The following is a 26,300-nucleotide window of genomic DNA, read 5'->3' on the forward strand; positions in this document are numbered from 1 at the left end:
GTATGGGCGAAAAGGAGGAAAGAGATGCGCAATTAACACAACAGGATTTTATCTGAATGCAGTGACCACTGTGTGAGAGAGAAAAAAGAAAAGACAATACACAAGCTTTGGAAACAGAAACATTAAACATTAAACATTAGAAAGAAACGATGTTAAATAGTAACTAATTTCAAATGCTCGAAGGGTTTAACAACCCCTAGTTTATAAAGATTTAAGAGAGAAGAAAGAAGCTACGGTCTGAACGAGCGAGGAAACAATACTAAGATGTATAAAATCGTAGATCAAACGAGGAAAAAGCGGGGAAAACAATTGTCCAATTAACAAACCAAGAAGCGAGCGAAACAATATCAAGATATACATACACGTATCCGAGAAACGCAGTGCCTCAGCAGAAACGGCAAGAGAATACTAGGGTAGGCTGTGTGCGAAAGAAAAATTGAAAAGAACAAAAGAAAACACGACAAGATCAACGGGTTGATGGAGAAACGCGTAATCGAAAGAAGGAAGGTAAGGAGATAACGCGAGTGAGAAAGGTAGAACGAAAGAGGGTGCGAGTATAGCAGCGCTTGGATGGCACACAGGTCGGCAACGAGGGGGTGGTTTCGAGACGTCGCGTTGCGGGGCATCGATTTCGGGCCAGGCCGATGGCATCGGCGGGGTATCGAGGGGCGTCCCGACGTGCTGTTGGAGCGCGTCGCGGCGCTGCTGTATACCCCAAAAGTACGAGTCGACCGACAGAGCCGCGCTCCTCTCCGTTCTCAGCCTTCTCCGGCTCTACACTGCGAACGAGGGGGGAGGGTGGGTACTTACACATTTGGAAAGTGGCTGTCCTGCTTCATCTCGCCGTGCCGAAGAGAAAAAGGAAAGAAAGTCTGAGGGGCGTGCGCGCGCGCGGCCGTTTCGCCGCCTGCGCGCGAGTCCGACGTGCGGCTGAAGAGAGCGTTGCGGGCCTCGCACGAGCTCGCTACGGACGTAGCCGAAGCGCTTAGCAGTCGCGCGACCAGAGACCACCGCGTCGTGGTGCTGCCAGCCTCGAGTGCCTTGCCTGCGGCTTAGACAGCGACAGACTTGGCCTCTACTACTGGCTGGCACTGACGTTGCCGCACACGACACGACACGACACGACACGACACGCGGCCTGTGTCCACACCGGTTCAGTTCACGTCGAGTACTCCGCCAGGACGGATCAGCCATTCGTGTTCTCCTTTCGAGCCTGAATTTTTTTAAGTTTGTCGAATTTCTTTCGGATAGTCGGATAAGAATATACGTGTATATGTATATATATGTATACAAATATATGTATGAAAGAAATTGGTATTTTTTTGATATTGGAGAAACGAAAGAGAGAGAGAGAGAGAGAGAGAGAGAGAGTGAGAGAGAGAGAGAGAGAGAGATACTGAAAGAACTGAATGGTAATACGAAATGAAATAGGAGAGTGAGGCGGTTTTGATGAATTATGAAAGTGACGAAGACGTAAGAGAGGAGAAAGACACGGTAGAGACGTGACAAAGTTTCGTATACGAATGCGTGGTGTATCCGGATGCGCCGGTGCACCACCAGCTGCAGCTGCCAGTGCCGCTACTACCGCCACTGCTACCAGCACCGGCGGTGCTGCCTAGCGCTACCGCCGTCGTCGCCGCCGCTGTCTCGCTGGTGCTGCTGCCGCTGGCAGAGGCTCGCAGAAGTGTCCACCTCGTGGCAGTCGACACTTCCTGCCGGACGGTGGTAGTGTCCAGGCGCGCTGGACACACGACGAGCCGCAGCCGGTTGCTGCTGCTGTTGTTCGAACGTTGTAAGGATTAAGACGTGGACGAGCCGGCCGTGGAACAGGAGACGAAGGAAGAAAGAGAGAAAGAAAGCAGGAGATTAACAAGGGAAGAGGAAAGAAGTGTAAGACAGACGGTGGTGGGTGACACGCTGTGCTCTGTGAACTTCGACTCCCAACTTTACGACGAAGAGAACGTTTTTTTGTTAGTGTAACAGCGAGAAAGGGAGTGAGAGAGCGAGCGAGAGATAGAGAGAGAGAGAGAGAGAGAGAGAGTGAAAGGGAGAGTGGAAGCGAGAAAGCGAGTGTGAGAGAGAAAGAGAATTCGCGTGGGCAAAGAAAAAAAAAAAAAAAGAAAAGAAAAGGAAGAAAAAAGAGAGAAGAAAAAAAGGGTTTGACTAGCGAGTGCGACGAACCCTTTCGCTACTCCCTTACACGTACGGGGCTGCACACTCGTGCACGTACACCGCGAGAGCCGCGACGTGTCGCCGGTAATATAGCGTGTACGCTTTCGTTTAGAGGGTTTCTTCCCTCCGACGTCGACGCGCGTAGGAGTGCCGGATCGCACGCGGTGCCTCCTCTTCACCGACGTCGAGTTCCGTCGGGGGTGTCTACCTTATTTCCTTCTCCATTCGTGTTTTCACCGTGACCCTCCAATCCAAGTGGAACCCAACGTGCGTACACGCGAGCACAGAAATGAAAACACCGGACATCCATTTCGAGTACATTGTATGAAAAAAAGAAAAAAAAAAAAAAAAAAAAAAAAAAAANAAGAAAAGAAGAAGAAGAGAAAAAAACCCCAAACTGCGTTTTTTTTCGAGAAAAACGAAACATACAACGAAGAGAGAAGAGAGAGGCGAGCAAGCTGTTTTCAGCGGTTGCGTGGAAAAGGAAGGGGTGGGAAGAGGAAGAGGAAGAGGAAGAGGAAGTGGAAGAGGAAGACAGGAGAGAACGGGATCACGAGTTGGTGGTTGGTGCCGGGTGTGCTGGTGGTGTTTCGGCTTGCGGCAGATCGTGGTGATGCCTCGCAGCCGCGGATCCTTGGGATCGCTGGGTGCCGTAGGTAAGGAACGCGCTGGTGCTCGCGGAGCCGCAATCCCGGTTTGGTACGGCGTCGTTGCGACGAGGACACGCTGACGAGCGCAACCCCCGGTGGCACGGCAGTGGTCGCTTCTGCAGGCCATGTATTACGGCCCGGCAATCGACCATACAATCGGCAGCAGCTGCAGTGCCAGCGACCTTCAGCAGCCGCGATCACCACGGCCACGACGACGTAGACGCGTTGCCGCGGCGCCCGGCGTCGCGGACGACGCCGACAACGAGGACGAACATCTGTATCACGAGCCGGCGTACGTTGTCCTCGATGTGCAATCGGACGAGAACCATGGCCACAGGATTGCTTGCCACGCCGCGCCGAGGCCTGGCAGAAGACGAGCCGGCGGAAACGCGATTAGGATACTGCTGCTCGCCACCGCCGCTGCCTTCCTCGCACTCGCCGTTTCTCCGGGTAAGTTTCACGATTAACTTATCGATATTTATATATATATATATATATATGAATTCGCTCTTTGCGATTCTACGGCGTTTGAAGTAGAGGAATTTTTTTTTTTTTTAATTTTTGGTTGATTTTTACTTTGTTACTGTACAAACAACGGGGAATATCCGGAGTGTAAAATATTATTTTATTTAACGATTGGAGATAAAATGTTGAATGCCACGCGGATCGCAAAGGGTTGAAAAGCGTGGAGTAGAATAGAACGCTTGGAGAATCCAGCGAGGCTATAGCCTCTGCGGAATCAATCGGTGCTCAAGGCCGTTTTTCCCACAAGGGGGTCGCGAACCACCTCCGACGCTTGCGATGTCGGCGAATGTAGGTTTACCGAATATCCTTTTACCGAATCTCTTGCGTCCAAGTTAGCACGTACTTTTACAAAATGTGTATGATGTCGACTTGGACGTAAGCTAGAGATTTAGGAGAAAATTTTCATCTTCTTGGCAGTGATAGCTACGCATTTTATTACGTACGAAAATTATTTATTAACATGTATAATGAATCGATCGAGGATTCCTGTCTTTTAAATAAAATGCTGAAACAGATCATGTCGTGTTCAGTGCTTGAACTTTCGCGATATATTTATTTCTAGTCGCGAAACAACGTACAGCGTTGAATGATTTTCAAATTAATGTCAGCGTGTCAGCGAGATTCGAAGACCGATCTTATTTATTCTATGTTTCAATGTTTCGTGAAACTTCGTGCTCGGTAATGAACAACTACTTGGATACTTGTGCAAAATATTTTCCTGCACACGAGCAATATTTTTAGCGTATTCTACACGTTTCTCTATCTTTCGATCGCACAAGCATTCGCAGTCGAGCGACGAAGGTGAAAGCGTTACTCGTCGAAACTGACCAACTCGTATCTCGTGCGAGTCGAAAAGCTATTGTCGAAAAGCGCTAGGCGTGTTGTCCAGCTGGTCGAAACGCGAAAAGTAAACAGCACGGTTTGTCCGCCAGGAAAATAAGAGAAATATTCATGGCATGTTGGCGCCTGCAACGTGTCCACTCGAGCATGCAGATACGTGTATTATTAAAATGCTGCTGCTCTGTTTCGCGATTCGTTACGCGCCTCCCTCTTTTCACACCTTTTTTTCCCCGTTCTTTTCTTCTTTTTTTCTTTTTTTTTTCTTTGTCTCCTCTTTCTGTCGTCTCTCGCCGTTTCGTCTCATTCATTCGACGCGCCAATGATGGAGAGGGAGGGGGGGGGGGAGGGAGGAAGGAATCGGGGGAGAAATTAAGGAAGATTAATTAAGAGAGGGAGAGAAAAAGGAGAGAAAAAAGGAGGCACAGATGGGCCAGGAGAAGTAGGTGTGCATTCAACGGTTTTTAGGTCGACTTTTTCTTCGGAGAATAGTCAAGTGGCGAGTGGTGACAGTAACCATGTGACGCATTGCGTCAAAATCCAGTGTGTCGAGGAAAACTGTTGCACGAGATTCGACCTACAGCTCGTTAGTTTCCCCGATTTTTCTGGACCGAACGACTCGAACCGCTGCTATTCAGCGTCAGCTTCTGCTTCAAGACCAGGCTGAAATTGAATCCTTGGTGAGCTTTCGTCTCAGCCTGGACTCAACTGTTCTTTTTCATTCTCAGCAATTGCTTCTAACGATTTCTAAAGGGAACTCAATTAACCTTTTCGCGAACGACGTTACGTATATTTGTGACATTCCACTTTATCCAAACGATAAACTGAATGTTACTACCTTTTAACGCAACACCTTTCGATCACTTCGAAATACGTTTGGAGTAACCTCCAAACTCGCTTTGACTCCGGACAATTGTGCTCTTCCCCCCCAAAAAAACCTCCCTCTGATCAGAAGTTATTTAAATACGTGTAAGTTTGCGAATAAGATTCAATGCGCGAACGAACGAAAGACGAAAGATGAAGAAAGTTCAGAGAAAGAGAGAGGTGTGTTTTCCTTGGTCGCCTCTCTTCGCAGCTGATTTGTTCCGGTGGAAACGTGGTCTCTAGACATCGGTGAGCCGCACCCACGCGCGTTATTTATCTCGTCGTCTGCCGAAGCTAAGTGCCAAGTGTATTTTTTCGCATACCATCATTCTCCGCGGCATCTCTTCCCCTCCCCCTCTTCTCATCTCGTTGCTCTGCCCATCCATCTTCCTTCCACTCGCCTATCCGTCTCTATTTCTATCTTAATCACAGGCGTCCATCTCTCCTCGTCTTCGTCCTCATCTTCTACCTTCTTCTACCTCTTCTTCTTCTTCTTCTTCTTCTTCTTCTTCTTCTGCTTTTATTCATTCGTTTGTATTGTCGTTCGTGTTTTCCACGATTTAGAAAGGAGCGAACGATCCACGAATCGTATCGAAGGAAACGGCGGTGGTGCCACTTTTTAAATTTAGATATCGCTGAGACGGGACGATTTATCGCTGTCCTCCTCCCTCGAGGAACGAGGGATATAATAGATTTTCTGCGTCGTTTCTCCCGTCACCTGGCTGCGATAAATTTTTCCTCGATTTTTGATGATACCTCTCTCTCTCTCTCTCTCTCTCTCTCTCTCTCTCTCTTTCTCTCGAGGGAAAACCTAAATCCTCCCCGAGTTGTTAGGAATAGTTCAAAGGGGACCGCTCGGATCAGTGACATGGTTCCGCGGTGAAAATTAAAAGGCTTATAGATGAAGTACTAGCGGCGGAAAAGTTGAGACAGGTTTTACGTAATGCATCATTTTCTAGACGGCCTCTGATCGATAGCCACACTGTGGCGTGCGAAGTTTGCAAAGCTTTCGCTCTGGAGGGGATTACGTACGTCTATATGGTAGAGGGGAATGTTTCTCGACCATGTTCTTTTTTTCTCTTCTGCTTTTTAATCTTTTGCTTATTAGGTAATCTTTGCTTAGCTAGATGTTTTTAGCACTGGAACAATGCTAATGGGTTCCGGTTTTTTTTCTTTTACAATTACTAGGAACACGTACGTGCGGCTTCGTTCTCATTTTTCATCGAGATTGCAACGTGCCACGCATTGTCCCAAGATATGCAATATTTTCTCAGTTTTAAGTATATTTAAGTATAAAGAGGCGAAACAAAAAAAATAAATTTATTACTTTTTAATAATTTCTAGTGATATCATACCGACGAGATCAAAAAGAAAGCGACGGTTAATCTCTTGCGCTGCAATGACGTGCCATGCACGACGACAATATTTTGTTTCCAAAATTGTAATATTTGCTCAGTTTTAAATATATTTAAGTAATACAGACTAGGCAAAGCAAATAATAAATTTAGTACTTCTCAATAAGTACTTCTGTCCAGTGATATCGTACCGACGAGTTCGTAAGGAAAGCGACGAATTATTGTGTACGGTTCGGTCACTCGTTATGGTCCGCAGTCAGTCAGCCGGCGCAAGTGGTTAAAGAGGTACTTGTTTCCACATTAAAATCATTCATTTTTCGTTACGTCTTTGGCCACAAAATGTTATTCTGCAGTGGCTTGAATTTACACGTTCACACAATTAAAAATTAAAAATTGTCTGGCACAGTGACAAAATTTACAATCCCCCTACTGTTTCTCCTCTGTGTATTACACGTCCATGAGCTGACAAGTATCACTAAGTGATTACTCGAACGACACGTTGTCGATCAACTTTCTTTTCAATTAATTTTTGTTAGGGAAAAATCCACGAATCCGGACAAACCTCGAAGATCGAAACGAAAATCACAAAATTAGAATTCAGTGGACGCCGCACGAAGTATAAATAGGCCTTCCCTTCAAATTCATGTTTCCCATTAGCGTTGTTCCAATCGAAAAAATTACAGACACGGTGTCCCACGGGACAAACGTGGGTAAACGTAGAATTCTAAGAAAACTTCTATGGGATTTCTATGAGAGGTCGAACATTCGATGCTCGTAATTCTTTCTCGCCAAGGGTGAGTCAGACGCCATCACCGGTCTCCCCATTCCCATCTTACGAGACACAAGCCAGTTTCCCGATTTTACTTTATCGTAAATTAGATCTTGTCCCTTCTACGATAGATCGATACCACTTTGTCCCCCCTTGTCACTATAATTAACACGTAAGTCTCGATTCTACACTACTGTGTCTTTGAAATCTGAAAGCACGATCGAGAAAAGAAGATATACTCGTTGAGAAGAGTTTCCAATTCGAAAGTTGTCACGCAATTACACTCGTTATATTAATATACAATTATGATATTAATATATATTATAATTGTAATATATAATATGTAATTATAAATATTAATATATAATTTTTAATACTGCATCGTGTCATTTTCTGTACACGTACGTAATTTTATTTAGCGAAGATAATACTCATTGTATTTGTAGAGAAGGTTGCCAATTATATTTGTATCCCTATGTTTGTCTATATAATTAACACGTAATTCCAAATTTCGCACTGTGTCATCTTTGTACACTAAATCAATATAATCAAAAAGTAGATATCTCTATAATGGCTCATGTTATTAATACGTAATTTTTAATATTATACGTGTTAAATTTGGAGCCTTGTCGCAACAAGGAAAGAAGATTTTCTAATTCGAAGATCCAGCTGTTGCCCATTAATTACATAATTGAACACGTAATTCTGAACACCGCACTCTGTCATTTGGCGAATGAATATTAACTTTTACACGACGAGAGAGAAGGTTAGCGACTGTATTCACAGGGAGGTGCCTCCAATTCGAAAGATCAAAATTTTGCCAATTGCATAATGTCCACTTGCACTCTGCTATAGTTCGCTGTATAATTTACGTAGTGATTTCTAAGAAATAGTTACTTACGAATTACTAACTATTAATATATAGTTTCTCAGAATATAGCGTTTGTTGTGAATGGCAACGAACAGTTGGCAATGATTTAATTCAGAGAAATGAAGGCGACGGCGAAATTTTTCACGAATATCATTCTAATGGAATGTTCATTGAAATTCTTCGATTTTAATCGTAATTACAGCGACTTCCGAATTAAATTTCGATCTTTTTTTTTTTAACAAAATACAAACATCCGGTTGTTCCGCAGGAAATTCGAATAAAATCGTAGGCAAAGTTTACATGTTTTGACATTCTCTCTCTCTCTCTCTCTCTCTCTCTCTCTCTGTTTCTCTTTCAGAGTGTTTTGCAGTTGTTTTGCATCCATTATTTCGAAAAGTTTGCCGTGGCCTCGGTTCTCGGACAAAACTCGACGGATATTCCGTGTTTTTCCACCAAGTGACTTGATATATTGTCCGAACGATGTTTTCTAAAACTTTCTATCCGTCGTAGTCGGTTAAAGAGGGATAGCGACTAGTGATAAAATTTGTCTTAATTCTCACGTGAGGACGACATGCTATTTCTTTGGACTAGCTCGCGTTTAACGTGTGAATACTCGCTGAAATATCCTCAAATGTGTAATTTCAGGCTGCAGAATTTAAACATTCCAGAATCGAATAAATAAAAGAATCGGCTGTCCAATGTAGAGAATACCGCGACGAGAAGTGAAAACGATTGAAAGATATTTCAATTTCAAGTTCTCCCACAGTGAAACTGTGCAATCGACATCGAACGATGCTGACACGCCTTCATTAGGAAATAAGCGTCGTTAGTGGGTAATAAACATAGTCGTAAAACGAGTAAGCAAATCCGCGTTTTTTCTTAAATTAATAGAGGGTTAGTTAATTGGACTATGTGATCAGGAGCAACGATCAAGTGTCTGTGATGGACAAATGTTCCTTGTTCTTCAACTTTCCGGTGATAAGCTTGAGGCTGAGCTTTGTAAGGCTAGGCGCCAGACATCAGCCAACGCGACCGGTTTATTGTAATGGTCACCGTACATTCACAGTATGATCATTGTACTTCCGTCTGTCGCGCGCAGTAAAATCGGTCAAGCCGATTTCAGTAGATAATAATGAGGCGTGATTAGACACGAGCTGCAAGTGTGAATACACCTTAATTTCGCAAAGAGCACTATAAAAATTGGAACTTTTGCGTGGACACGATGTTAGGTTGGCACAGTGTATAGATATAGGTAGCTTTAATTGCTAGCGTGGGATACTGAAATACCTAGAGACGTTTAATAATGAATTATTTCGTTGTTTGAAAATATTTTTCATTTATTATATATAATATTTTATATGTAACATGATAATATTTAATAATTGATAAGTAATAAATAACATTATATATAATAATATTTTATAACATTTTGTTTATTATAAACATATATTTTTATTAAATTAAAGTATTTTGAAGATTGATAATTTAATAAAGCAGTAATTAATTGTTTAATATTATTATTATTATTAATTTAATGAAGCAATAATATTTTAATATTATTATTATTGTTTAATATTTAAGAATAGTTGGAATTCTTAATAATTCCAATTATTAATAATTTAGTTAGACCAATTATCAATAATTTAAAATAATAAGAATAATAATTTAATAAAGTACTTTTATTAAATTACCTTAGCCACTTTAATTAGTTTTAACTTCCAGAATAACGAAATCACTCGTTCTTAAGGTATTTTAAATGTTTTCGTGTTTTCCAATTCAAGATCACTTCATTGCATTGCAAAATATGTATATGTATATACATATACATAAACATAATTCTAACATTAAAATATATTTTCTAAATAATTCTAAAATAATTCTAACATTAAAATATATATATATATTAATGTTAGAATTATTTTAGAATTATTTAGAAAATACATTTTAATGTTAGAATTATTTTAGAAGATTGTTAGAATATTGCAGTTCTAAATAATTGTTCGAAAGATAAAAAAAAAAAAAATCAGCGGCGAAGGAACATCGACGTGCACCGAGAAACGTTCGTGTGAACCGTTACGTTTCGGAGATAAAAATCTTGGCCAGGTACCGCGAATTTGCTGTGAAGTGGAATAGCCCGATAGCATAGTATTGGGTATCAAGATGGTGGTGAAATACTGTTACGTTTTCAACGTTTTCGGGGTTGCTGCGCTTCCTCATCCCTCTGTCTCTCTCTCTCTCTCTCTCTCTCTCTCTCTCTCTCTCTCTCTCTTTCGACCCCATGTGTACTCGCCGTACAGTCTCTGGTATCAGAAGCGACGAACCACGCGCGCTTCCCACGCCCAGGATCTCCAGTGTTCCTTTCAACCCTCCAGTTAGAGCATCTCCTCATTTCTGGTTTCATCATCTTCCAGCGTAATCATTCATAATCATTCGTGATATAATTTCGCTCTACGCTTTTCTATTTACCGATCAGGACAAATCGCTTCAGAGGTTTCAGTCCTAGATTCGCAACGCCGGCCGAGCTCTCGCGTCAAATTCAATTATTTGACCGAGGGAAAATACCGCGGGCCGAATTGGAAACGCTCCGCCTCCGTTACGTTTGACAGGAAGGCGAATTAAAATATCTGCGAACGCGAAGGTTTCGCATCGAGGCGTTTCAGTTACATCGGATGAACGAATTTTTGTTGTATAATCAAGCCGATTTAGACAGCACGCGCCTCTCTCGGCGTTCAGTCACTGTGTCAGCAGGCGTCAGTTCAAATTACGTCAGGTCGGCTGAGTCTTAACTTTCAGCGATTTGTCAGCAGCGCTCCTAGAAACGTTCGACACGATTAAAATAGCCGTTCCATTGATCATTGAAACATCAGTGTAACATCATTCGACGGGGAAGGAAAAAAAAGAAAAAAAAAAAGAATACTCGAAACGCGGAAATAATATAAATTGATTCCTTATTTTTAGCAATTGTCAATTTATCGACTGGTCTCATTTTATTTAATATTATTTTATTATTATTATTAATTTTATTATTATTATTTATTTTTAATAATTTTAATTTCATTATTATTATTTATTTATTTATTTATTATATTTATTATTTTAATATTAATTTCATTATTATTATTATTTAGTTTTATTTAATATTGTTAGTGGAGAGTAACGGCAGTAGAAAATTAATGTAAGAAACTTTAATATATTAATTATATATTAATTATATATTTAATTTTAATTTTATTATTATTATTTATTTATTTATTATATTTATTATTTTAATATTGTTAGTGAATTATTTTAATATTGTTAATTAATTTCATTATTATTATTATTTAGTTTTATTTAATATTGTTAGTGGAGAGTAATTAGCAACGGTAATAGAAAATTAATGTAAGAAACTTTAATATATTAATTATATATTTAATATATTTAATATATTAATTATATATTTAATATATTTAATATATTAATTATATATTTAATATATTTAATATATTAATACATTAATTTAAAAATAAATTTTCTCAGTAGTCAAAGATGTATCAACACGTCGTACGTACGAAAGTTGAATCAAACGTGACGAATTGAAAATATCGCGGTGAAATTACACTGAAATTGAGGAATACCTGCGCGCCGAGATCATTGTGGATGGAATAAAAGCGCGTAACTTTTGCCATGCGGCGCGGAGGGGGCCACCACTTTCTCCTGAAAGAGGCATTATCGTACCTGTCATCGCGGTTTTCACTCCATTCGAAAGGGATACGATTCTTCCTCCATTGTCAGATCTCCTCTGAACTGGTTTCAAAATAATAAAGGGCAACCCTTGCCGGCTGTACAAAAGACAGTGACCCAAATTCAGCAGCCGAATCGTAGGTTTTTTCACGTGACCTCGAAATGGAAACGTGCATGCCTGACAGGGGACTTCCAATTAGATGCACATTCTAAATTGTCGATTGCCCAGATTGTCTCTCAGTTTACCGAAGGAACGATTGGTTTCACATTTGAAGGTGAATTTTGTAAATTCTCAACTCGAAAGCTAGGAACTTTCTTTCTTTATGTCCTCCATTACGTTCAGTCAACTTTAAAATTCGGATTCACTTGCCACGAAAGTTTGAACCACGCAGCTTCAGTCTCGTTCTGAAAAAAAAACTACGAACAAAGTATATTCACCTCGAACGTTTTCCAATTAAATTTCCCATCCGCTGGGTTACAGTGTTCTTCAACAAACGACAATTTCTATATTCCTTATTCTATAATTGTCCACGTTTCTTCACATCGAACGATCCCGAGCAATTTGAACTGACGACTCACCCCCGCGAAAATTCCCCATCTCGGCGACCACTCCCCACAAAAGCAATCTACTTCAAAAATCGATGACCATAACACACTCTCGAAGCGTCGGGAATTTCAGCAGAGAGAGAGTGGTGGTGGTGATGGTGGTGGTTCGCTATATCATCGCAGTAAACGTAGGGGGTGCGTAGAGCGGCGAGCACATGGTCGAAGCACCAGCCGTGACAGCAGCTGTCATATACCGGTCGTGCCACCACCATAAACGCTCTCACACACACCGTACGATACCCACGATCGTCTTTTTTTCTCTCTCTCTCTCTTTCTCGAAAAAAACGCTTCTCGTTTTTTCCCCAGGTGTTTGCCCCCTTTCCCAACCCGCCCCCCCCCCCCCCTGCCTTTTGATATTCGCCCGCGTTTCTCTTCCGCCCTATAGTTTATAAGCATTAAGACACTTGCTAATGTTCGGTAGAAATTCACTCGCTCTTCAGTGATTTCGTGTGGTTTGGTTTCAATGCTCGTGCACTTTAGATACAGGTGATCGTTTTTGTAATTATTTTAGAGCGATTGAAGCGAGATAAATAAACTGTGGAGGGTGAAAAGAAATAATTAAATAATTCTGTATAGTATATTTCCTGGGGCTTTCGTATTCCGAATTATCTATGTTAAGTATCTTAATTATCTATATAAATAAATAATTATTATCTATAAAAATATAATTATTATATCTTAATTATCTATATAAATAAATAATTATTATCTATAAAAATATAAATATCTATAGTTATCTATGTCAAGTATCTTAATTATCTATATAAATAAATAATTATTATCTATAAAAATATAAATATCTATAATTATCTATATTATCTATAATAATTATCGAAATTTCGCGTGGCTAGTGAATGCAGATTTAAATGAAAATCTTTCATAAAAATTTGTCTCATCGTCTCACTCTCGATTAAATAAACTAACGTTTGCCTAAAAACTCACTGTCAAATAAACTAATATTTGCCAAAATTCTCACCGGCAACGAGTGCCAGTATCCAAATACAGTGAAGTAATGAATGGTGCGCTCGTAGGTTCAAGGCCGTCGCGCGTGAATCACTGGCTAATTGGGATCGAGAGTGATACGGTGGCCCCTGGTTCGATAAACGCGCCGCCGACAATTGGGGTGGAAAATTATTCTTTGGGGGCAAGAGCGCGAGTAATTAAATGGAACGCGCGTACATGATCCAGGGAGATTTATGGTGTCACCGTATGAAACCGTATGAAAGGGGAGGATTTTTCGAGCAGCGTACCCGCTGGTTGCTTTTCGTTGGGGGTTGAAAAGCAACCAGAGGGGGCACGAAGGTGACGCTGCAACGAAGGTGGATGTTTGCGCTCAGACATGCGTGTTTGAGCTGGATTACAGATGGAAAGATTTGTTGTTTGGACAGAGGGTTAGTGGATTTTCCGGGTATTCATGGCGGCCGGTAAATATTGCCCGATTATAAATTACTGTTTATCCTCGGTGATGGAGTTTCGGGTGAAAAAGATCCAACGTGGGGAGAGGGCTGATGGAAATTTATAAAATATTTCTTGGAAAAGATCCCAGGATCAGTTTCTTGTACTGCGAAGTGTAGTTTTATACGTAAATTTCTCTTATACGTAAGTTCCTCAGGAACTTAAGAAATTTTTCCATAAATTAGTTTCACGGCGGGGAATTTATTTCTCTCTTTTATTTTTCGTAATAATTTCAGTTTAATTACACATACCAAAACAAATTCATAATTCATAATTACACGTACCAGAATAAATTCAGAAATTCATAATTCATTCCACTTTCTGAATAACAGCAAATAATTCATGAATTCGTTCCAGTGTAGTGTCAATTTTATAACAAATAGCAAACTTTTCAACACCGACCGATATTTCGAAACGGCTCAGCTAGAAATTGATTTCTCACTCGAAACAACCCCCTAAAAGTTCTCAAATTTCACACATTTCAAACACTGAATATACTGCTCAAAATTGACGTACCGAATCACCAAGTAGTTTCCCCCCCCCCCCGCTACTTACGAACGACCGTCTCTCGTCAAGAGAGCACGAAAGAGAAAGGAGGCGCGTTTCTCAATCGTCATCGAAAAGGAAGAACGGGACGCACGGCCGGGCTGCAAGTCGCTCGAGTAATCCGGAGGGATTCCAAGCGAGGAGACGAGCAACGAGCGCGATATTAGCAATGGGGGAGAAGCAAAGCGTAAGAAACGTAATGCCTGGCAAAGTCAACGCCCTGGCAGCTCGATGCTCGCTGTGTATTATGCAACCCTCCCGGAGAGCGGCCACCGAGAACCGCCCTCCAACGCCGCCACCGCCTCCGCCTCCGCCGGAAGCATCGCCACCATCAGCCGCGACTTCGCCTACGACGCGATCGCCTGGCCAACCTACTAATCCCAACCACCACGAAATTCATGGAAACGCGTCGCTCGCCCACCGTTCGTCCATCTATCTTATGCAGGGTTGTTTGTAGGTTTCCTTCCTTCGCGTTTCGAGTGTCGGAATTTCTGAAACTCGCGGAAATTGGCTTCGGGAGGGTTTTGCTACGGTCGTGGGGAGGGAGGGAGAGGGAGATCTTTAGGAATACTTAGGATTTTAGGAACTTTTAGGAACCTTTAGGTAAAGGTATCCTCAGGATTTTAGGAACATTTAGGAATTTTTGAGGAGAGGTTTACAATTGGAATTTGTGATTTAGGAACCCCGGGGATTTCTAGGGATTATTAGGGAAAAGTTTACAATTTATACGAATACTTAGCATTTTAGGAATTTTTAGGAACTTCTAGGAAGAGGTATTCTTAAGATTTTAGGAACCTTTAGGAACTTTTAGGAAGAGGTTTACAATTGGAATTTGTGATTTAGGAACCCTTGGCATTTCTAGGGATTTTTAGGAAAAAGTTTACAGTTTATACGAATACGTAGGATTTTAGGAACTTTTAGGAAGAGATTTACAATTGGAATTTGTGATTTAGGAACGCTTGGGATTTCTAAGAAATTTCTAGGGAAAAGTTACAATTTATACGAATACTTAGCATTTTAGGAATTTTTAGGAACTTCTAGGAAGAGGTACTCTTAAGATTTTAGGAACCTTTAGGAACTTTTAGGAAGAGATTTACAATTGGAATTTGTGGTTTAGGAACCCTTGGGATTTCTGAGAAATTTTTAGGGAAAAGTTTACAATTTATACGAATACTTAGCATTTTAGGAATTTTTAGGAACTTCTAGGAAGAGGTACTCTTAAGATTTTAGGAACCTTTAGGAACTTTTAGGAAGAGATTTACAATTGGAATTTGTGATTTAGGAACCCTTAGGATTTCTAGAAATTTTGAGGAAAAGGTTTACAGTTTATAGGAATTTTTAGGATTTTAGAAACTTTTAGGAACTATTGGGAAGAGGTTTACAGTTGGAATTTGTGAATTAGGAAACTCTTGGGGTTTTTAGGAATTTTTAGGAACTTTTAGGAAGAGGTTTATAGTTTGTAGGAATCCTTAGGATTCCTCAGGAAACTTTTAGGAATTTTTATAAAGAAATTTATAGTTGGAATTTGTAATCCATAGGAGTTTTAGAGATTTTTAGGAAAAAGTATATAGTTGGAATTTGTGAAATTTGTGGCAATTGGTTTCTTGTTTGTGATTTGAACGAATATTTACGATGAAACGAATTTCGAGAAATTTCGGCAAGAATGTAAAGAGCAGACAGTATCTTCGATCTTTTTACACTTACAATTTTCCAACAATCTTGTAAAATATCATTAACGAATGGGAAAAGAGGGACGGAATGAATTGAGAACAGAACTAGGGAGTTGAACCTAGAGAAACCATCTTTCCGCTCTCTCAACTCCCTCGAGTCACGAAAAAGCTCAATTTACCAAAAGCAGACAATATTGCTGCCATTAATTTCTCCAGCATCCCTCGACAAATAACAATAACCCGAGAGGCCGCAAACTGACGAGGCACGAACCACCCTCGAACCGTTTCGTAAGTTTCCTCGAGAATTGCCTCGGTTTTCTTTACAAGGCGCGTCAGTTCTTCGACCTGGTTCCCTTGGAAAGTATCCGAACATTACCATTTTGCCTCATTTCAAATTCATTGCGATGAATCTCTGTCCAATCATTTCAAACTTTACTTTATTTCAAACTGTCAGGAAATATTGTAATTGTCATTATTTATTTTAACCATCAAGAATATATATATCGTTGAGCAGTTTTGAATTTCGCACGAACGCGTAAACAATTCGCAGCCTTTCGATTCTTTGCTCGTAACAAAGCTCTCGCCGGTTTCTTCCTATTCGTCGAAAGGAATAAAATACGAGGGACAATGCCGGAGTGTATTTGAATTGCGACGAAGTTACATCAGCATAGGTTGACGATAACGCGGCGGCTGTTTGTCGTATAAGGGTTGTGTAACGAGCAACGAGCTTTCAGCTGAACGTGTATTCCGTTCGTTTCTCTCTTCTGTTTGCACACCCTTAATGCACTTAGCGAGCATGAAGACACGTACATCTATAACTCTTCTGTCTGGCAGCTGTTTGAATGAACGCGATGAGGAAGAAGAAAGGAGAAATTCACTCGTCATTTACAATTAAGGCCATCTTCTTTTCTTTAACCTCTTTCAACTCTTGAGCTACTTCTCAGCCCGCGTTCGAACACCTCGCATTTGAAAATCCGATTAATCCCCCTCCCCCACAAATCGGGAAACACGCCGACGTTCTGTTCGTTAATTCTGCAATTTGATCAACAATTTACATCCAGTGAGATTCTAAAGATGACGGCCCTTGTGATTTGATAATTTCGAGAGATTCTGCCAGACGTTGCTCACCTCTGTGATTGATAGACCGCGGATTTTGGTTGCAATTTTATACTCGATATTGAGAGAAGCTTAACTCTATAGCATTTAAAGGTCACGACGATTTAGGATTTTAGATCGCTCGCTTTCGAAATTTTTTCATTCAATTGAATATCATCTGAATGGAAAAGAATGATAAAATACAAAAGCGTAAAGTTTAACATAAATTGGAAAATTTTTTTCCACCATTAAGTGTTCGTATTCCACAGTTTTGATATTTTATACATTTTTGCACCCTTGAATTTAATCAGTTTAATGATCCGCAAAATTTGTTAACAAATTTTGAATTTGGATCCTTTATGGACAATAGTCGCGCGTGGGATCCTGAGCCCAGGCGTATCGATCGACGATGACGCTGTGGTTTTTTTTTTTTTTTTATAGCACGATAGGACTAAATTTCCCTGGGCCGGGAAATCGGAGTGTGTGTTCATTGAGCTCGCGTGACCTGTCGCTTTTTTCCCCCGATCCGAAACCAACATCGATGGAGCAAAAAAAAAAAAAAAAAAAAAAAAAAAAACGTTCGTTTCGTTCCTTTGCAATTGCTTTCGAATCCAGTGAATATGGAGCACGATAGTTAATCAAAAAAAGGAAAAGGGGGGGTTGTTGTCGGACGTGCAATTTTTGATGCAGTTTAACCTCTTGCGCCACGCTCGTTGTCTTTTTGTTCCAAAATTGTAATATTTTTCTCAGTTCCAAATATATTCAAGTAAAATTGGCAAAACAAATGATAAATTTATTACCCCTTCAATAATTTCTATCCAGTGATATCGTACCGACGAAAGTTCGAAAAGAAAGCGACGAGTTATTTTATACGATTTGGTCACTCGTTATGGTCCGCAATCAGGTCTCGCGCAAGTAGTGAAGAGAGAAATTTTTGCGCACGATGTATCAACCCTTTAACCCTTCATTGTTACCAAATTTTCTTCTTTCTGTCGATTTCACTCACCGTTGAGTGAAAAAGCTGTGTAAAAATGTCCCGTTGCATTATTATAATAAAAGGACAATCGTTGAATCGATATGTCATCAACTAGATGTGAGTGAAGCACGTGCGCTAAATTTAAATTATCCGAAGAGCGTGCATCGATTATCGACGTTGTCGTCGTTCGAGTAATCGCGCGAGATGCGATGTACCTGCCGTTTCTTATTTTATGATGACATTTCAGATGAGGAAGAATTTATAGTAACGACTATATTCGTATTCGAGCCCCTCTCAGCCCACGTGAGAACGTTAGAGCACCTATATGAATTAAAATTTACAAAGTTCGTCGTGTTTGTCGTTAATATTAATATTAATATTAATATTAATGTCGTTAACGTTAATATTAAGCCACATTTGAGTTTAACTTGGCACCCAACGGTTTCCAGAGGTGAATCTCCCTTTTTAACCACGATTGCGGACCATAACGAGCGGCCAAACTGTATACGATAATTCGTCGATTTCTTTTTGAGCTCGTCGGTACGATATCACTGGATTGATTGAGAAGTAACAAATTTATCTCGCCTGTTGAGTTATACCTCAAATATACTCAAAATATACTTCAAATATACTTAAAACTGAGAGAATATTGCAATTTTGGGAGCTAAATACTCTCGACGCGCGTCGTTCCAGCGCAATAGGTTAACGATCGACTCGACGCGATACTGGACACAAGAGTGGTGGACAAAGCGATAGAATCGATGTGCCGCATTGGCAATTAGCACGAACGAATCGATTGAGCACGTCAGTTTCATCCCTTGGAAGGTAGGTTCGTTCACGCAGCCGAGCCACGGGTTGCGAAACGTGATATCACACGGTCGATTTGCAGGCTTACAGGCGATTTGCAAGCTTGACGAAGTCAATGCCCTTCCGATTACGCTGTGCAATCCCGTTCCTTGGGAAAGAAACTAGCGTAACTAGGACGCCATCTACGTTAACGATCCTTGCCGGCCTCCATTTTCTTAACCTTAATGAGCAATCGAAATACGGTCGTCTCTGTTCTTTTTTCGCTGTTGTTCTTTCAAAGATTTCTTCAAGTAATTCAATTTCAACGGAAAGACGAAGAAATTCAAGAGATATAGGAATTTGGTAGCAGTGAAAGGATATTTTCGTTTTGAGGGGATGAATCATCACGAGGAAAGATATTCCGAGGGAAAAGGATCGTTCGACCGATAAATTTCCTCTCTATAGGTTCCCTGTCCATCGTTGATTTTCGTCTTCTATTGATCATATCATTTACCATGTCAAATATAGTCTCTCTCCCCCTCATTTTTCCAGTTCCTCGAACATTTTCCCGAGTTTCTCGGTGGATGAATTATAATTAAGGCGAGGAACTATCCTTGGTGATGTTCCGGGTAATTAGACGACTTTCTCGAATAATCCGTATTCAATTTGAACGTACCCTCTAGTCACTAAGGGCGTGGTCTCTTCTTTTGCCACCGCTTCTTAAACTTTGAACATAGCGTCTGGAATTTGAAACTCATTAACAAATCTGCTGATTTACTTAATGGAACGATTAACGTTCAAAACGGTCCTAAACACCCCTCCAAGCTTCCAGCAAACTCCGAAGTTACTCCGAAACATGTGAAATTCAATCGATTAAAGCCAAGTAAACCGAAATTCCAAGAAACTTGAAGAGTCAATCCTCAAACGATCTTACGCGCCAAATTCCCCGTAGAATTGAACTCCGAACCTCGCGAGTTTGATCGAATTGAACCTAAACGATAAGAGAGACAGCAATTGATACGCAATTAATTCCACGAAACTTCCAACCGGCGGACGACTAACTGTGAAATCGTTTCACCGTGACAGTGGTCCGGTGGAAAGTCACCGAAATCGAGCCGATGCGATTAATTGAGTATCCCGGGGGGGGGGGGGGGGCAGGATCGCGGACCTTTTTCTCCTTAGGGCAGGGAACACGCGCGTCGGTTGTTCTCACGGGCTGGACGAAATTGCCAATATAGAAACGCCAGATATGACGGCGATGTGTGACATCATCAGCGGGGAATTCGAATTCGAATCACGCGGCGACGTACATACACGCACGAAAAACGGGCGGAAAGGGGGGTGGGGGGAGGGGGCTCGATTCACCGCTAGGCCGCGTTTGATCTGCTGCCAAATCAAGTCCGAGCCAATATTACTTCCATTTAAGCGACCAGCCGCGTATGTTCCTTCGATATCAATAAGTGATATGACATCCACGCGAGAGGACGTGCGTGGACGACAATGGATGAGAGGGCTTGGGCGCAAAGGTCACGTTTGCCGGCGCGTCTGCCGGCGATTTTTCGACGACCGCCAAAGTTCGGCTCTGTCCTCTTCAATCAACCCGTCCCGAAATTAATCGGCCACACGCGCTTCCTCGCGTCGCTTCTGGACAGATTCCGCTCTCTATCAGTGGAAGTTTTTCACGTGAATCGATGACGTTACGCGTTGGCACGAATCAGATGCGAGCCGGATAATTTCCCCGTTTCTCTTGCGCAATGGGAATTCTTGTTCTGGGCAACATCTGCAATTCCTCGTACCGTCTAACGGGAGTTCATTCACTCACGGTATATTCCCCCGCTCGTGTAACAGGATATTATAGATGAGATTAGAGTCCGGAGTTTCGTTCACGCAAGTGCTGTAGAATTCCACGCTGGTTGGGCCTGAATCATCGTTATCATTATCACGGTGAAATTGCCGAAAGGTCCTGTATCCCGCGAACGAGATTAGGAGAGTGTTACGTGTTAGATCATCAGTTTGGAAAGTGTTTCATTTTTGTTATAATGTAGCGTATAATGTAGCGTATCTTTATACTGAGAGGAGAAAAAGAAACGATTCTTAGCGGAAATACTCGTACGTATTTCCCACCCTTCCCCCCCTCCCCCCCTCTGAGGAAGGGTTAACAATATTCGAGCAGAAAAGGAATTGGATAGGCGAGGTGTAGCTAGAGTCGAGTGACCTGCTGCCCCCGGCCTATCACCCCTTACATCCACCGTTCTCCTCGTGGCACCCTCGTGGCACACGCCCCTCTCCAACCCCCCTCGCGGCAACGCCTCCCCCCCTTCGCCCCGATGGCCCCGCCGCAAGCCCAGCTTTTTCTCGGGGGTTCATCGATCGCCCCCAATCACCCACACCTGCCCCACACACACACATACACCATCTTGCCTCGCTCTATCCCTTAAAACCCCGAACTGCTTTCTTACCTCGGCACTAGCCTCTCTATCTTTCCCTCCTTATAACTCTTCTTCCTTCTCTCCCCTTTTCTCGTTTCTTTTCTTTTTTTTTTTTTTTTTTTTTTTTTTTTTTTTCCCNTTTTTTTTCTTCTTCTTCTTCCCGCCCTCTTCACAACCATCGGAGGAAGCTCTTTCTTATCAGGCTCCTGCCAGTCGCGGAAGCTCCTTCCCTTGCTTTCTTCGTCTTCTCTTTGCATCTCGTTACCGTGATTTCGCGTCGACGGATAAGTACTGTAATTGTATCGGCAATGGATATCCTACTTACAAGTCGGTGGAAAGTAAACGAGAGGACGCAAGGTCGGAAGGTGGACACTTTGAATTCTGGTTTCGCGTGTTAATTGTTAATTAGAGTTTAGAGTTTAGCGAAAAGTGTATGAACGTATCAAACTAGCAAACAGCGCATTCCTCGCGACTGATACCAAAAATATTTATGTTGACAAAATATTTATGTTGAATTGATTCTCACGATGTCCAATCGAAAAATATTCAACAATCTGAGAAACTATTTTTTTTACTTTTACTCTCACTGCGTTCAATAGCGCAGATCAATGTCAAATGAAATTGTTTCATTGGAAGCTCCAAGTTTGAATTTTCTCGCCGAGAAACAAAGAACCACGAAAGTTTCATTTAGTTTAATGTCATCCGACGTAATTTTTCACGCGAGATCGATTGTCATGGGGTGAGATTTTTTTGGAATTTACATCCGGCTTCATTGTCAGCATTCCTCCAGTCCTTTGAACAGCTAAAACCTCGGTTCGCCTCTTTATCTCGTGCAAACAGCGAGGTTTCATTTCACGGCTTTGTTCTCCCCTCATCCCTTATTCCATTTCCGGGTATCGGCCGGGCGTGAGTCTATCTCACTTTCCATCGAAATTAGTTTTTCTTCTTTTCCAGATCGTTCACACTCTTTTTATCGCGGGGTGAGAAGAGCAAACGTTTGTTTCCCTTCCTTCGTTTCTTCACTTCAAGCCCGTGGAAACTCGCTGCAATTATGAAAATTCTCACGGATTCTTATCGCGTCCAGTTTCAACAGCTCCATCGTACTAACTTTATTCGTACAATTTCACTGCTTTGAAAGCTACACGATCGTTCCTTTTTTTCTAAGTGAAAGGTATTTACGTTTCGTAGAGATTCGCACTTACGTTTTAATGAGAACTTTGTAACGAGAATTTCTAAATCTTTGTCTACGTTTCAGAGTCTAGAAGAGAAATTTCTCAAACAACGAAAGACAATTATTTGTTGCATAAATATATTGGGAAATTAAAGGTGAATCATTTTTCTAGCTCCAGTGTTAAAAATACCACGAGTGTCCTAAAGTAATTATAACAATAATAAGAAGTAACTAGACACTTTAATTATTACGTAATTTTCTCGAAAATCGAATATCCAATCCAGAATAAAGCCCGTAAATTTCACGTGTTACGCGAGTTGAGAAATTCAACATTTACTTCCAAGAACGAAGATCCATCTATTGAAAGTTTATTATAGCCTTTCATTCTCAATAACTAGACAACGTTTTAAATCATTCCATTTCACGTAAATTTCCTAGAAATTGAATATTCACATACACAGACAAATTTATTAATTTAAATATATAAATAATTTAATATATAAATTAAATTAATTAATTAATATATATGTTAATTTAATATATAAATAAATAATTTAATATATAAATTTTAATGTTTTCCTTGGAACATTTTTTAGAAATTTTTTATTTTTAGAAATTGAATATTCACATACACAGACAAATTTATTAATTTAAATATATATTAATTTAATATATAAATTAAATATACTACAGACAAATATATTAATTTAAATATATAAATAATTCAATCATACCATTTCACGTAACTTTCCTAGAAATTAAATATTCCCACAGATAAGAAAGAACGGGACGCGTGAATTTCACGTCCAGTGTCACGCGAGTTAAAAGACTCGAAACAATTTTAATAGATTCAATCGGATCTCGACATTTGCTAAAAGAAACAAAAAGCATCGTCAAAAGCCAAATCCTCCGAAACTCATTGACGTATGCCGAATCGGCCATTAGTTTCACGGCCGCAGTCGAAATTCACGATCGATGCTCGGCGAAACCAATGGAACCTGAAAGCGAACCAGATTTCGAGAGGTCATCACCGAGGGAGATGATATCGATGAGCCGAATATTAATGGCTGCCGATCGGTGACGAGCAATTGCTGCTAATTAACGGCACGCATCTTCCTCAATTGAGGCTCGTTTCGGGTCCGCGACCGCTCTATTCCTCCTCCGGTCCGCACACGCGTTCGGTAAGGTCACGGTCGTCGCGACGAGCCTTTGGAAATTTCGACGGCGGAATATCTGCGCCTAGTTGGCTCCGCAGCCCAAGAGCTGGCTCCTCCATTCCAACCCAATTCCTTTTCTTTCATAAGCTGCCGGCCTGGACGATTTCCAACAGGCCAGCCGGAAATTAATTTTCATGGGGGAATTGGGGAACGGCGAGCAGGCGCGTGCGCACACGCCCTTTCCCCTTTGCCCGATAGGAGGAACAGGTTTGTCTTTCTGGATTTTCTCGGGCAGAAGAGACGCGATCGATTTCACTCAAAGTTATTCAAAGTTTTCGTTCTTCTCGCAGGAGAGGGATCTTGGATCCACTTTGAATTTGTACGTGTTTCAGGAGAGAAGATTGTTCATTTTATTTATTTCGGAGGTTTTAGCTGTTTTACATTTAAATTTGTTGTTCATAATTTTTTTTTTTTTTTTACTACCACGCTGGTGGTATTGGATTTCTTTCTCTTTTGCCTGTCACTTTCGCTATTGTATCTCGGATAAGAATTGGGATGGATTTTCTCTCCAATTTTTCTTTGACTTTAGCTGAAACTTGTGCTTTTCCCCCGGCCAGTTGTGTTTACGCTTTGGTAACTAAATTCTTCTCTGTTTTGTTTCTTTCTTTCCTTCTGTCTGTTTCACTCTGTAAGATTTTTCACTTCGATTCCTCGCCACAACTTCGCCCTCCGTTCTTTTCTCTCGATATTTCAAAGGTTTCTCCTCCAAATTTACACGTAAAGATTCCAACGTATCTCAAGATGAGTTGCCGCATTATGCGAGCGTGACGCATTGGACGATCGATTCCCGAGAGGCTATCGAAACTGGAGGTGAACGTGATCGCATGAAATCGAACGTGAGAAAGATGAGAAAGCGGAAACGTTACGGTACCGCGATACCTCCTTGCGTATATATTATAACACGCTTGTGCGAACTGTCAGCGTACCATCATGTCGCCGATGAGGGTGGTGAATTTACATTTCCATGCTGATATGTATCCTGTATTTGCAGTCCATTCTTTCCCCCTTCGAGCGTCGTCAGATATGCAATGTTTTTAATTATACGTGTTTATCGTGTTGGGTAATTTCACTATCGACGTTCCTACTTTTGTTAAGGAGAATCGAGAATCTTTCAATTAAATTAAACAGCCTGTCTTGGGTCGAATTTATCGAATTCCATTTTTGATATAATTTCTAAGCGATTTCTATCGATTATGAAAATGGAACAATTAATTAGCTGTGATTTTGTTCTCCTTCTTTCAGAGATCGTTTAATTTTATTATAGATTTTTAATTTAATTTAATTTAATTTAATTTAATTACGAAAAGTTAGAGTAAAGTCATTATTTAATAATAATAATATTTTAAAAAAATATTATTATTAAAGTAGGACTACTAATTAATTTATTTTTCGACGGCCACTAATTGCTGAAAGTCACGCGACGCCACAATTATGTCAGCGGGCTGGAAAGAGTGGCCAAAGGTCAATCGTTCAAATTCAGTATTTTTGAAAAGAATTCCTTTCGTTTTGAAATGACGATATTTTAAAGTTTCGTAATCCATCTTCAATAACTGCATGATCGAAGGTAATATTCTAAAGAAACAAAATCCAGAAACTGTGCCACAAGTGTTTGTTAATCCATGTACAAGTAGCGCAAAAATTTATATTTATTGTAACGATTAAAAAAAAAAAAAAAACGAGAGTTTCGAAAGACTGATTCGTTTCATGCGAAAGTTTAGACTATCGTCAAAAAGAAGCAACGGTATTAATTTTAAATGCAACCATCGACAACTTTTAATTCCTTACCGATTTCAACAATTAGATTTTTCATTTCGGTCACATTTCCACTGTGAGAATTACACGTTGCTATAATAACGTTATAACCTGACTTTGTATAATCTACTATCGATCGAGAATCTTTTATAAAAATCAAAATCCCCTTGTGTCGTTTCTTCGGACAAATCTACCGCATTTTTTTCGTGTCGGACACGAAATTTATTTTCTCGTTTCTGAACGATTGAAAGCTAGTCCTCGGTGTTATCACCCGCCAACAACAGACTGGAGGAAAGAATCTCTTTCCAGCGAACGGTCCGCGGAAATTCGCTAATTATAGATCGTCGAGCGACGAGGCGAACGCGTAACCAGTCGACGCCGACGGGGCCGCGTCGGCTTGGACTTGAACCAATCCTGACCTTCCCTGCTGCGTCGCGTCGACCTAGAAAATTGCGTGCGTCGTATCCGTCGCAGCGTGACGAACGCCGGCCATATATAGAGCCACTGCCTCGCCGAATACCGCCGCCGGAAGTGCTCGACGATTTTTCCAAAGACGGCCAGTCTCTCGACTGCAAAGTCGCGAAATCGTGAGTTTTCCAAGATCGAAGATTTTCAATCGACTTCGATTTCGAAGCCTCCGTTCCAGAACGTTCTTTAACATTCGATCAATCTCGACGAGTCTTCGATCTTTGGCTCGCGTAGATTGGAAATTGATCGCGCGTGCACCGATCGGAATTAACCACTTGCTCGCTGATTGCGGACCATAACGAGCGACCAAAACCGTATACGATAATTCGTCGCTTTCTTTTTCTTGAACCCGTCGTGGTACGA

The 26,300-nt window shown here is 41.0% G+C and overlaps 1 protein-coding gene across 1 annotated transcript in view; it reads left to right on the forward strand.

Annotated features, from left to right (window-relative positions):
- Positions 1-1,376: 1,376 nt before the first annotated feature.
- LOC122532355 (protein kinase C-binding protein NELL1-like) overlaps positions 1,377-26,300 on the forward strand; it is a 96,335-nt gene continuing 71,411 nt past the window's right edge. The window contains exons 1-2 of the mRNA XM_043661074.1: positions 1,377-2,439; positions 2,587-3,272. Coding sequence (XP_043517009.1) covers positions 2,948-3,272 — 325 coding nt within the window. The 5' untranslated portion in view covers positions 1,377-2,439; positions 2,587-2,947. The remainder of the gene's footprint in view (positions 2,440-2,586; positions 3,273-26,300) is intronic.

Source organism: Frieseomelitta varia, unplaced genomic scaffold (genome assembly GCF_011392965.1).
Source record: "Frieseomelitta varia isolate USP_RPSP 00005682 unplaced genomic scaffold, Fvar_1.2 scaffold_450, whole genome shotgun sequence".
Taxonomy (NCBI): domain Eukaryota; kingdom Metazoa; phylum Arthropoda; class Insecta; order Hymenoptera; family Apidae; genus Frieseomelitta; species Frieseomelitta varia.